Genomic DNA, 14,261 nt, shown 5'->3' with positions numbered 1-14,261 from the left:
TGAAGCAAAGAAGCCTGTTAAACCACAAGGCGGTGTGAAAGGAGCGGCACAGTCTTGTTTACCTGGTGGGTAAACCAAGGCCACATGATCTCCTGTGTTGAGACGTCCTTTTTCCAACAAGGCAGCAGCCACTCTCTCTGCTCGCTTGTGTAGCTGGATACAAGTTGCTGTGTTCACCACAGTCCCCTGAAGGGTTTACAAAAAAGTATATATTTTTAATACTTCCATGATCTAACAATCAAACAGCTGTCACAAATAGAAACTAGAAGCAGGAGGAGGCCATTCAGCCCTTCAAGCTGCTTCGCCATTCATTTTGATCATGGCTGATCATCAAATTCAATATCCTGCTCACCCGTTCCCCCCCACATCCCTCAATCCCTTTAGCCCCAAGAGCGAGATCTAATTTCTTCTTGAAATCACACAACGTTTTGGCCTCAACTACATTCTGTGGTAGTGAATTCCACACATTCTCCACCCTCTGGGTGAAGAAATTTCTCCTTACCTCAGTTCTAAAAGGTTTACCCCTTATCCTCAAACTGTGGCCCATAGTTCTGGACTCCCCCACCATCGGGAACATTCTTTCTGAATCTAACCCTGTTAGAATTTTATAAGTTTCTTTGAGATCCCCTCTCACTCTTCTAAACTCAAGTGAATATAATCCTAACTGACTTAGTCTCCCCCTCATATGACAGACCTGCCATCCCGGGAATCAGCCTGGTAAACCTTTGCTGCACTCCCTCTATAGCAAGGACATCCTTCCTCAGATAGGACACCAAAACTGCACACAGTACTCCAGGTGTGGCCTCACCAACACCCTATACAATTGCAGCAAAACATCCCTATCCCTGTACTCAAATCCTCTCACTTAAACATTATTCTCCTCCCTGTACTTTGGTGATCCATGCACTCCCATACTTTTTAATGTAGCTTTCATTAGCCCCTATTGTACCCACCCAGCCAGCAACACCCTATGACCCATGAAAGAATTTTTAAAAACTCAAATAGGGTTCAGCTAAGCAGATGTATTTGGAACATTAGATACCACTGAAACCAAAGCATTTGTTTCCCACTAATTAATCTCTGTTGACAATATCCTTGCTACCTCAATGCAGTCTGCCATATCCTCACTCAAATACACACACTCATCTCCAGGTGAAATTACTAGACACCGCTCATCGAAATAACAACTCTTACATTGGGATTTGAATTCCCTGTCTCTGAAGGATTAAACTCATCTCTGTCCAAACATACCTTGGCATTTAAGAGGAGAAACAGGGGGTGGTCTGGCGTGGTCTGAGCGCGCCAGTGCAAAACGTCTGCCAGGAACAGAAACTGGGAAAAGGAGGAGGAATTGTCACTAAGCAGTCAAAGGCAGTAAAGAGGATAATCAAGTCACTTGTTAAAAGACAACCAAGATGCATCTTTTTTCCATTCTAGTCAGAATGAATAATGCATCAACTTTCAAGGAAGCACAAAGCAGATGTTCCCAAACAGAAATAAACTCCTTAAAATAAACCTGTATTCAGGTCATTTGTTAGAATCATAGAATCCCTACAGTACAGAAGGAGGCCATTCAGCCCTTTGAGTCTGCGCCAACAACAATCCCACTCAGGCCCTATCCCCATAACCCCATACATTTACCCTGCTAGTCCCCCTGACTCTAAGGAATAATTTAGCATGGCCAATCCACCGAACCCACACATCTTTGAACTGTGGGGGGAAACTGGAGCACCCGGAGGAAACCCATGCAGACACGGGGAGAACATGCAGTCTCCACACAGATAGTGACCCGAGGCCGGAATTGAACCCGGGTCCCTGGCGCTGTGAGGCAGCAGTGCTAGCCACTGTGCCACCTTGTTGCTGGGGAAGACTAAGCAGATGGTTTGAACTTGGGTGGGTTGTGGAAGAGGGGTAATTGCCCTGGTTTCTAGTAGCAACCATACAGAAAGTGGACACAAACAGCTGCCAGAGGAGCTCTTGCTTCTCAAAACACCTCACCCAATGATGTGCCAAGCAGCACAGAGCAGTGCCAGCTGTACAACCCATTTATAGACATTCCTCCGGAGCACCCGGAGAAAACCCACGCAGACATGGGGAGAATGTGCAAACTCCACACAGACAGTCACCCCAGGCCGGAATTGAACCCGGGTCCCTGGAGCTGAGAGGCAGCAATGCTAACCACTGTGCCACCGTGGTTTATTCGAGCATGAAATTGGCCTACATCCTCTTATCTTTGTTGGGGAGATAAAATATGGGGATTAAAAACATTTTCTGCTGTATGCAGAGTTGACAGATTTCTTTTGCTGACTGCAGATTTGCAATGAATGTATTACCAGGCAAAAATGAGAAATTCATTCCTGCAAATCAATGAAAATGCACCAAAAAAATAAAACAATCTTTATATATTTTCTGTTTAGTAACAGACAAGCTATCCAATTACAAGCTACCATTGGCAAGCCGGTGACGAGGTGGCGGAGTGGTTAAGGCGATGGACTGCTAATCCATTGTGCTCGAACGCGTGAGTTCGAATCCCATCCTTGTCACACCGCAGCTTGGTTTGTGGGCGGCACGGTGGTTAGCACTGCTGCCTCACAGCGCCAGGGACCCGGGTTCGATTCCCGACTTGGGTCACTGTCTGTGTGGAGTTTGCACATTCTCCCCATGTCTGCGTGGGTTTTCTCCGGGTGCTCCGGTTTCCTCCCACAGTCTGAAAGACGTGCTGGTTAGGTGCATTGGCCATGCTAAATTCACCCTCAGTGTACCCGAACAGGCACCGGAGTGTGGCAACTAGGGGATTTTCACAGTAACTTCATGGTAGTGTTAATGTAAGCCTACTTGTAGCACTAATAAATAAACTTTAAATTTTGAAACAAGAACAACTCACCAAATCTGTGTGTGATTAAGTCAGGAAAAGAAAGTTACAGCAAAAAATAATTGAATGAACTTCAGAAGAAAGTCTCTGAACTCCACCCGAGGCACACCCAGTCCTGTTCGCTCCACATCCATCCTCGCTGACATACGCGGGCTCCTGGTCTGGCAATGCCTCCATTTTAAATTCTGACTGCTCTTTTCAACTCCCGCCAAGGGCTGGCCCCTCCCTCACTGCTCCAGCCCTCCCCAAGAACTCCAATGTGGTTCTGACGAGTGAGCTTGCTTGTTCTGTTGCAAGGGCCTGCAAGACATTCTGAAATTCTTTTGTTTTGCACGATCCTTAGGGTGGACAAGCCTCTCGAAGAACACTATCAATCAATGACAGTGCACCTTGTAGAGCACATACATAAAACTGAGAACACCCTGTAACCTGCACAGAGCATAAATATTGAAACTAGAAGCAAGAGTAGGCCATTCGGTCCTTCAAGCTCACTCCATCGTTCATTTTGATCATGGCCAATCAGCGACATATGACAATCACGGGCATCACGGTAGCACAGTGGTTAGCACTGCTGCTTCACAGCTCCAGGAACCTGGGTTCGATTCCCGGCTTGGGTCACTGTCTGTGTGGAGTTTGCACATTCTCCTCGTGTCTGCATGGATTTCCTCCGGGTGCTCCGGTTTCCTCCCACACTCTAAAGATGTGCGGGTTAGGTTGATTGGCCATGCTAAAATTGCCCCTTAGTGTCCTGGGATCCGTAGATTAGAGGGATTAGCGGGTAAAATATATGGGGGTAGGGCCAGGGTGGGATTGCTGTCGGTGCTGACTCGATGGGCCGAATGGCCTCTTTCTGTACTGTAGGGTTTCTATGATTTCTATCAAATTCAATATCCTGATCCCCTTCCTTCCCCCCATATCCCTTGATCCCTTTAGCCCCAAGAGCAATATCTAATTTCTTCTTGAAACCGCACAACATTTTGGCCACAGCTACTTTCTGTGTTAGTGTATCCCACACATTCACCACCCTCTGGGTGAAGAAATTTCTCCTCACCTCAGTTCTAAAAGGTTATCCTCAAACTATGACCCCCACGTCTGGACTCCCCCACCATCGGGAACATTCTTTCTGAATCTACCCTGTCTAACCCTGTTAGAATTTTATAAGTTTCTATGAAATCCCCTCCCTCTCTTCTAAACTCCAGTGAATACAATCCCAACTAGTCTCTCCTCATATGACAGACCTGCCATCCCAGGAATCAGCCTGGTAAACCTTCACTGCACTCCCTCTATAGCAAGGACCTCCTTCTTCAGATAAGGACACCAAAACTGCACATAATACTCCAGGTGTGGCCTCACCAATGCCCTATACAATTGCAGCAAAACCACCCTTTTCCTATACTCAAATCCTCTCGCTATGAAAGCCAACATCCCATTTGCCTTCTTTACTGCCTGCTGTACCTGCACGATTACTTTCAGCGACTGATGAGCGAGGACTCCAAGGTCTTGCTGAGTATCCACCTCTTTCAATTTACACCCATTCAAATAGTAATCTGTCTTCCTATCAGCGCATAAAGTTTAAAATTTACTTATTAGTGTCACAAATAGGCTTACATTAACATTGCAATGAAGTTACTGTGAAAATCCTCTTGTTGCCACACTCCGGTGCCTGTTTGGGTACACTGAGGGAGAATTTAGCACGACCAGCATGTCTTTCGGAGGAAACCAGAGCACCTGGAAGAAACCCATGCAGACATGGGGAGAACATGCAGACACCACACAGACAGTCACCCAGGCAGTGACCCAAGCCAGGAATCGAACCCGGGTCCTTGGCGCTGAGAGGCAGCAGTGCTAACCACTGCGCCACCAAAGTATATTCAAAGCATCATCAGATTAGGCAGGAATTTCATACCTTTCGAGCCTGATCGTTGTCCTCGAATTGGGTGACATCCCTGCCCGAGGCCTGGGCTATTCGCTTTCCTGCCACAAGGTTGCCAACTATCATGGAAGCAGGACCCACCTCTGTATACAAGAGCAAACAACGGGGTTACAAATAAAATAACGGGAAGACAAGGAGAGAGTAACCTTTCAGCATTTTCCCCAGGTAGTCTGCACCAAAACCAAAATGCTCTCGCACTGGACCATACTTTCCATTAACTGTTTCCCATAACATTCACCAGTGAGATCGGAAATTTAAGTGACTGCCACACGGGAGATGAACAACTAGTTTATTTCATTTTCTTTTCATGAATTTATATTTCTTATTCCGTCGCCCTTTTTAAACAGATGAAATAAACAGGTGAATAGCCACGGTCTTTTCCCCAGGGTAGGGGAGTCCAAAGCTAGAGGGCAGAGGTTTAAGGTGAGAGGGGAAAGATTTATAATGGACCCAAGGAGCAACTTTTTAAAAAATTATTCATTTGTGGGACTTGGGTGTCGCTGGCTGGCCAGCATTTATTGCCCACCCCTAGTTGCCCTTGAGAAGGTGGTGGTGAGCTGCCTTCTTGAATCGCTGCAGTCCACGTGCTGTGGGTTGACACAGAGGGCGACGTGTATATGGAACAAGCTGCCAGAGAAGGTGGTAGAGGCGGGTACAATTACAACATTTAAAAGACATTTGGACAGGTACATGGATAGGAAAGGTTTAGAGGGATATGGGCCAAACACAGGCAAATGGGATTAGTTCACTTTAGGAAACCTGGTCGGCAGGGAAAAGTTGGGCCGAAGGGCCTGTTCCCATGCTGTATATCTCTATGAGTCTATGAAAGGTAGAGGTTAACGTGCACAGGTCCACCACATCCACAGAGGAATCAACACTCTAGTCCACTAACACAAATCGAACCAAAAGGGTAACAAGCTTTCAGAACTGAGGTGAGGAGAAATTTCTTCATCCAGAGGGTGGTGAATGTGTGGAATTCACTCCCACAGAAAGTAGTTAAGACCAAAATATTGTCTGATTTCAAGATTCAGAAAGAATGTTCCCATTGGTGGGGAAGTCCAAAACTAGAGGGCAGAGGTTTAAGGTGAGGGGGGAAGATTTAAAATGGACCTGAGGGGCAACTTTATTTCTTATTATTCATTCGTGGGACATGGACATCGTAAAATGAATGGTGGAGCAGGCCTGAAGGGCCGAATGGCCTACTCCTGCTTCTAGGTCCTAAACTCTTGAGGAATTCATCCCAGTGCATCCAGTTGGGAAGACAATTGTGTTTCAAAGGTTACTCTACAATGAGACAGGCAGGTAAGCGGAGGACACAAAATCTACCAGCATTTAGCCAAAAGGAAAGTGCCCAGTTTAGGCAGTGATCGATGCTAACTTGATGCTTCAGTGCAAGGGCTGGAAAACTGCACCACCAGAGGTGGCAGGTTTGAGCACTGACCTGCGCTGAGCTGGTTAATCTCAGCACGACTGGGATCCTTAGAAACCCTCAGGCTCGAGAAGCCAAAAAACATCGACCCAAGGTTTGAAACACAGTTATTCTGCAACACCAGCCGGGGTATGCATTGATGTGGGCATCACCTTGGGCGCTGTAGCCTAAATTTACTGTCTTAGCTGACCAAATAGAACCAGGTGCTGTGGACAGCCAGTAACTATGGCTACAAAGAGAAAAAAAAACTGAAGGCTATAAATTTTTTTAAAAGCTTTTGCAATTTTGAACATATACCAATGCCCAACCTTAGAATTGGTCGAGACTTCGGGGGTTCAGGTGCATAGCTTCTTAAAATGCCTCAAACAGATGCAGAAAATAGTCAAGGCGGCCAACAGAATGCTGGCCTTCAGATCTAAAGGGCTGGAGTGTGGGGATGTAGATGTTATGCTGCAGTTTCATCTCAACGGACAAGGGCAGCAGATACATGGGAACACCCCCACCTGCAAGTTCCCCTCCAAGCCACTCACCGTCCTGACTTGGAAATATGTCGGCCGTTCCTTCGCAGTCGCTGGGTCAAAATCCTAGAATTCTCTCCGTAATGGCATTGTGGGTCAACCCACAGCACGTGGACTGCAGTGATTCAAGATGGCGGCTCACCACCACCTTCTCAAGGACAACTAGGGATGGGCAATAAATGCTGGCCAGCCAGCGACGCCCATGTCCCACGAATGAATAAAAAAAAGTTGTACAAAACCCTAGTTAGACGCCACTTAGAGTACTGTGAGCAGGTACGGACATCACACCTTAGGAAGGATGTTTTGGAGCTGGAGGGAGTTTGACGCAGGTTTACAAGAATGATACCTGGACTTCAGGCGTTAAGTTGCAAGGAGAGATTAGACAAATTAGGCCTTTATTCTCGTAAATTCTGAAGGTTGAGGGGTAATCTGATAGAAGTCCACAAAATATTTACAGGGAAGGACATGGTGGATAGGGATAAATTGTTTCCACTAGTTGAAAGCTCTAGAAGCAAGGGCCATAATCTAAAAATTAGGGCCAAACCATTCAAGAGAGATGTTAGAAAACAATTATAGACGCAGAGCGTGTTTGGAACTCTCTTCCTCAAATGTGGTGGATGCTGGATCAATTGTTAGGTTTAAGTCCGAGATAGACACATTTGTATTGAGCAAGGGTAAGAAGGGATATGGACCGAGGGCAGCTACATGGAGTTAGGCCACAGATCAGCCCTGATCGTATTGAATGGAATGGGCTCTCGAGGGGCTGAATGGCCTACTCCTGTTCCTATTGTTCATCAATTCATTTTCTAAAATGATCATAAGCAATCTCCTTTTTAACTTAAATATGCAGGAGAAAGGGGGGGGGGGGTGTGGAAAAAAGCATCTTTGGATAGCTAAATGAAGAATAGAAACTCACCATTCGCTAAGGAATTTTAAAAATGTTTATCTGGCATTTAAAGGGCTAACACTGGGACCTAGTACAATCATAGAATCCTTACAGTGCAGAAGGAAGCCATTCAGCCCATTGAGTCTGCACCAATCACAATCCCACCCAGGCCCTATCCCCATAACTACATGCATTTACCCAGCTAATCCCCCTGAGACTAACGGACAATTTAGCATGGCCAATCCACCTAATCTGCACATCTTTGGACTGTGGGAGGAAACCAGGGCACCTGGAGGAAACCCACGCAGACACTGGGAGAGCGTGCTAACTCCACACAGACAGTGACCTAAGGCCGGAATTGAACCTGGGTCCCTGACGCTGTGAGGCAGCAGTGCTAACCACTGTGCCACGGTGCCGTGTGTGTGTGTTATTTAGAGAGTTAAACAACTTCAAACTCCAAGCTTAGCGACAGAACATGCGAGTGCAGCAATGCAAAAAAAAAGAAAGCTTTTCAACAGGAGACTCGGAATGAGAAAGGATCTTTATTCTCAACAAACCCATTCCGACTGGATACCGGATATCCTACGGTGGGTTACACCTACCTGGCTGCTTCTGCCTGGGCTTGGGAAGGTTGGTGACACAGGTGTGGGGGCACATTAAGACATTGCATGGATGCAACATGCCTTCCAGAAAGCGCTGCTTGGTCTCAGAGAGATGGATGCCTCCTAAAGGCGTCTTGGGGAGTGTGTTAGCGGGTACCAGGGCCAGGCAGTACACTCCTACCTGATGAATACTGTCAATAGCCTGGAAGAGAGCAGAATGCGATTACCATGCTTTTAATCTGAAGAATCAAACGTGCCAGAGCCTGTGATCTCCTCTCGCGCTAGCTCTAAAGGAAGGTTCAATCTGTCGCTGACAGCATTCTGCGGCCCTGCCGTGGGTGCGTAATTATATTATGGATTTGGTAGCAAACTGCAATCGCTTTTAAAAATGGGCAAAAATAGTCTTAAAGCATGGCTCCCAAAAATAACATGACTTTATACAATCCCTACATACAGGAGGAGGCCACCCTCGGTTACATCACCCATGCACCTTGGCGCACTCTCCCATGTTAAATTGCCCTTTAGTGTCGGGGGATTAGCAGGGTAAATACGTGGGGTAACAGGGTTGGGGCCTCATAGAAGAATCATACAATCCCTACAGTGCAGAAGGAGGCCATTCGGCCCATCGTGTCTGTACTGACCACAATCCCACTCAGGCCCTATCCCTATAACCCCACATATTCACCCTGCTAATCCCAACACTGGGGCAATTTAGCATGAGCAGTCCACCTAACCCGTACATCTTTGGACTAGGGGAGGAAACTGGAGCACCCGGAGGAAACCTACGCAGACACGGGGAGAATGTGCAAACTCCACACAGACAGTGACCCGAGACTGGAATTGAACCCGGGTCCCTGACGCTGTGTGGCAGCAGTGCTAACCACTGTGCCACCGTGCGTTCTAACTGCTGTCAGCCAGACTGTCCTTATCTCAAGAAGAATCACCAGACACTTGCCATTTTGGTGTGGCAGTTTTGAGACTCATCTCCCAGCAGGCAGCTCTCAGTTCCATGGGAGAGCTGAGGTTTCCTGGCACCTGGAGAAGGTGCTCTGAAGGAAAACACCCGAGTCGCTAAAAAGGAAAGCAGGCGATCCTCTAGGCTTGCGTTGGCAGAACCCGGGAAGAAAAGCAACCCTCAATCACTCCCCAAAAGTGCTAACCTGGTGAGACACACCTGTATAGGTAACCTCTGACAGTTGACAACAGAAGCCATCACAGCTGCTGAATCGGAATCCCAGGTTTCAAATCCTTCACTTTGGAATGAAGGAACTCAAAGCAAGAAGCCCGCAATGATATTTCACAGAGACTTGATTTGAAATCTCATCTTGAAGTATCTTTTTCCTTCACATTTTAATCCCTGGAATGTGTTTTTTTAAAGTTATAACTTTTACAGTGCCCTAACTATTTGTTAAATCCCACAACGCGTAACAAAGAAAAGAATGTGGTTTGCACATGTAGGTTCACTGCACAGAGTACAAACAGCAATCTGTGGCAACACCCTAATGACATCAAGTCATCTGATCAGATTTTAAAGCAATCTGCAACCCTTTTAAATATATAACCTTTATCCAAATATCCTTTAGCAGTTGTCTTTGCATTAAACCAACTTCTATCTTGTTTAAGTCTAAAGCTAAAGTCTCTTTGGGTTATTTTTCATTGACTCATTCACAAATTAAAAGGCGGCTACATGCAAACAAGACCTCTTTAAGGAAACTTCTTTCACACGACAGTAGATAATGTCCCAAAGTTGAATAAATATCATGGGCGAAATACTTCAAAGTTCTGTGAGATTACAGCCAAGACACTGCTGTTGGTGACATTAATGAACAAAAACTTACATTTGTATGACATTCTACAGTGTACAACCCCAATAAAATTTGCTTAATCCATATTAAAACCAAGAACATAATACAAACAGATTAAAGATTTAATAGCTCTAAGAATAACTCCCAGGCAATGGAATTAAAGGCAGGATGCTAATATTGTGCTTCATTAAATCTCTAATTTCAGCACAGATCACATTTTACTTGAGCAACTTGGATCATTTCCCCATCAGCTCACTGAAATGGATACAAGTACGTAATGTTTCTGAGCGACCAATATTGAAACTGCTGTTGCAAATATGAGACTTCATAAGGCGATCATGATTTAAACTATCTCTATTAATTTAAGATGGAACACAATGTCCTGGAATAGTGAAATCATACTAAACTCTGCCTGGAGACAGGCTCACTAGATCTGGCTGGCATGGGGAGAGAGACCCAGGCTGAAACCTGCAAAAGATCAAGTCCCTGTTGACATAAGAGAGGGATAGTTGCTCTTCCCGCACAGATTCTTAGACTCTGGAAGACCAGGAGAGACACCAAAACAGCTGCCACTATGCAAAGTGGAGGAAAAGACCATTTGGTATTAACTGGCTGAGTAGGACACAGGGGGAACTCACCTTCTGCTTCAAAGACGGGTCTTGAGATTTAAGGGCTAAGGAGCAGGCCTTGTTGATGAAAGACAGTTTAGAGATAACTCAGAAGCCAGGAGGAATGTGGGACTTAATTTTCAAGACTATCCATCTGCTTAGAACGTGGTGTAACGTACAAAATTGTATCTTTGGCTGAGTTCATTAGTTAATGGGGAAATACATTCTCTGTCATTTGGTGCATGAGGTGCCTACGAAGCAAGGTTTAGTCCACGTCATTTTGGTTTGCTTGCCATAGTAGAAGTCTAGAAATGGGAAATCTTGCTGAGTGATTCCATCACTCACTGGGATATTCTTTATCTTTTTCACAATATCAAAACATACACAAAATAATGTTACTTTCAAATGAAATCATAGAATCCCTACAGTATAGAAGGAGGCCATTCGGCCCACTGGGTCGATACCAACTCTGATAAAGTGCCTTATGCAGGCCCACCTCCCTGCCCTATCCCCATAACCCTATATACGTACTCTGCTAATTCTGCTAACCTATACATCTTGGAACACTGAGGGGCAACCCACCTAACCTACACAGCTTTGGACACTAAGGGGCAATTTAGCATGACCAATCCACCTAACCTGCACATCTTTGGACACTAAGGGGCAATTTAGCATGGCTAATCCACCTAACCTGCACATCTTTGGAATGTGGGAAGAAACTGGAGCGCCCGGAGGAAACCCACGCAGACACGAGGAGAATGTGCAGACTCCACACAGACAGTGACCTGAGCCGGGAATTGAACCCGGGTCCCTGCCACTGTGAGGCAGCAGTGCTAACCACTGTGCGTAAGGTAGAAAACCAATGAGCATCTAAAATACTTGCAATGCTTAAAGATCTTGATAGGATTAAAAGCCCTTTGTGGGTGGCCATGTGCTTTAAGGCCTTTTTCTTAAAATCAGAACATTCCACTCCAGAGATAATCATTACCTGCAGGACTCGACTCATCCACTGGAAGCTGTCTTCCTCTGATGCATCTGGTCTCTGTTCCGCCACCAATACAATGCGTTCGTCATGGAGTACATTCACTGAAAATACTGCTATCCTAAAACAGAGAGTGGCAAAATAATCCTCCTGTTTGGGAGTATTTGCACGTTCTATAATTCAGACAAATTATAGACTCTTCCTGGCTTGAAATAAACAAGATAAAGCCATCACCATGTGAGGGTGGGGGGGAACCAGCATTTGAAAATCACGCAGTTTATAAAGTGACTGGAGAATAACTTCAGAAAGTCACGGAAACATGCAGAGAGTTTCCCCCAGGCTGTCTCTGATAATCAGTTTTAAATTATAGAAACAGAAATGAGGGTTATAAGTTTAAGTTAAGTCTTTTTATTAGTGTCACAAGTAGGCTTACATTAACACTGCAATGAAGTTACTGTGAAAATCCCCCAATCGCCACACTCCAGCGCCTGTTTGGGTACACTGAGGGAGAATTTAGAACGGCCAATTCACCCCTAACTAGCACGTCTTTCGGACTGTGGGAGGAAACCGGAGCACCCAGAGGAAACCCACGCAGACACGGGGAGAACGTGCAGACTCCACACATAGTCACCCAAGCTGGGAATCGAACCCGGGTCCCTGGCGCTGTGAGGCAGCAGTGCCAACCACTGTGCCACCGTGCCAAATGGGGGTGGGGGGGTCCTGCTGAATTTGAAAATGAGACAGAACTATTAGATGTACCTCTAACTCCGGGCTAATGAGATCCGTGTCTGGCCATTTACTTACCTTCCTCTGTACACAAACTTCATGGGCTCCACTGCCAATGCTGTTGCCACAACGTCATCTGCATTGTGCCTGCGGCCACTCACCACCATCAGGCCATCCATCTTGCCCACCACAAAAACTTGGTTGCCCTGATGTAAAACAGAACATAATCAAAACAATATTAATCCCACTTGGGTATCTGCTGGTCAGAACCAGTGCCATTAGTGTGTCGGTGCCTGTGCTTTACCAGATAAAATGGAAGACCGGATCTGTCGTCACGAGGTTACGCCCCTTTATTTTGGAGAATACCATTTAAACTTTCAACTGACTGGAAATTTTGAAATTTGAAATGAGGCAGAACAAACTATTTCAAAACGTGAGGCCATCTTCCCAAGGTGAAGGTGAAAATAAGACACCCTTGGGGAAAGTGAAGAGAGGGACATTTCCTATAATTCAGAGACCCACCAAAACTCTTCATTGTCTAAAGAAGAGATATCAAAATGTTGGACATTGAAGCAATAGCTGCCACGGACAGACCCACACAAAACCCCTTGGAAGTACACAATGGGTGAAGTATTTCAGACCAGGCTGCAGCCACTCCAAGAGTCTGAAAGAAGGCTTTCAGTGGAGGAAACTGGCTGAAATCAGGGCTCTCTCTCTCTCCCGGAACAGGTGCATTACCTGGTTCAGAACTCAACGTTCCTGGAAATCTACCTGCGAACTGAGATCTCAGAATAATTGCAACATTTTCTACAACTGAACGCAGCCACAAAACCAGCTAATCCAAATCGGCCACATCATTTAAAACTCTTATAACTGATAGGTGCTTGTTGGCCGGCTTGGACATGATGGGCCGAAGGGCCTTTTTCCCTGCTGAAAATCACTATGACTCTACATCCAAGGACATGTGAAGGGCACTTAACCGCATATTATTTTAACTTGTTTTTTTATTGGACTCTAACTTCCCTTATTTATGATAACGTGCATGTGAAACATCGTGTGTTTATTTCTCCTTGGATTGAGTGGTTAATATATTTTTGCTTTAGTTAACTCAAGAAAACCTTCACAGAATACTACAGTGCAGAAGAGGCCCTTTGGCCCATCGAGTCTGCACCGACGCATGAAATGCCCTGCCCTGCCCACCTAATCCCACTTGCCAGCTCTTGGTCCATAGCCTTGAATGTTATGATGTGCCAAGTACCCATCGAGGAACTTTTTAAAAGATGTGAGGCAGCCCGCCTCCACCACCCTCCCAGGCAGCTCATTCCAGATTGTCACCACCCTCGGAGTAAAAAAGGTTTTCCTCAAATCCCCCATAACCTCCCACCTCTCACTTCTAACTTGTGTCCCCTCGTAACTGATCCTTCAACTAAGGGGAACAGCTGCTTCCCTATCCACCCTGTCCATGCCCCTCATAATCTGTACACCTCGATCAGGTCACCCCTCAGTCTTCTCTGCTCCAGAAAAAACAACCCAAGCCTATCCAACCTCTCTCTATAACTTAAATGTTCCGTCCCAGGCAGCATCCTGATGAATCTCCTCTGCACCCCCTCCAGTGCAATCACATCCTTCCTATAATGTGGCAACGAGAACTGCACACAGTGCTCCAGCTGTGGCCCCAACCTTGTTTCACAATCAAAACTTTGTTTGATTGGCTCCTTGTTACTGACAGTTTAAATAGTTAAATACATTTCAGTTCAGAAAAGACATTTCTTTGTGAAACAGAAACATCTTCCCAGACCTTCTTGCTGTGGTTTAATACAACTGAGTGGCTTGCTAAGCCATTTCAGAGTCACCCACGTTGTTGTGGATCTGGAGCCACAAGAAAGCCGGAAGAGATAAA

General features: G+C 45.8%; 1 protein-coding gene and 1 non-coding gene across 5 annotated transcripts in view; one reads left to right on the top strand and one right to left on the bottom strand.

Moving 5' to 3' along the window:
• LOC144503902 (disco-interacting protein 2 homolog A-like) overlaps positions 1–14,261 on the bottom strand; it is a 304,026-nt gene that overhangs the window by 46,429 nt on the left and 243,336 nt on the right. For all 4 annotated transcript variants that reach the window (XM_078228953.1, XM_078228954.1, XM_078228955.1 and 1 more), the window contains 6 exons: positions 12,440–12,567; positions 11,642–11,756; positions 8,241–8,442; positions 4,779–4,888; positions 1,252–1,332; positions 63–186 (listed from right to left, as the gene is read on the bottom strand). In XM_078228953.1, the coding sequence (XP_078085079.1) occupies positions 63–186; positions 1,252–1,332; positions 4,779–4,888; positions 8,241–8,442; positions 11,642–11,756; positions 12,440–12,567 (760 nt within the window). The remainder of the gene's footprint in view (positions 1–62; positions 187–1,251; positions 1,333–4,778; positions 4,889–8,240; positions 8,443–11,641; positions 11,757–12,439; positions 12,568–14,261) is intronic.
• On the top strand, positions 2,463–2,543 carry trnas-gcu (transfer RNA serine (anticodon GCU)). Its single transcript has one exon. It is a non-coding gene; the product is annotated as a tRNA-Ser (tRNA).

The sequence above is a fragment of the Mustelus asterias genome, chromosome 14, assembly GCF_964213995.1.
Source record: "Mustelus asterias chromosome 14, sMusAst1.hap1.1, whole genome shotgun sequence".
Classification (NCBI taxonomy): Eukaryota; Metazoa; Chordata; class Chondrichthyes; order Carcharhiniformes; family Triakidae; genus Mustelus; species Mustelus asterias.
Note: the sequence above shows the minus strand (reverse complement) of the source record. Positions and strands in the feature narration are given on the sequence as shown.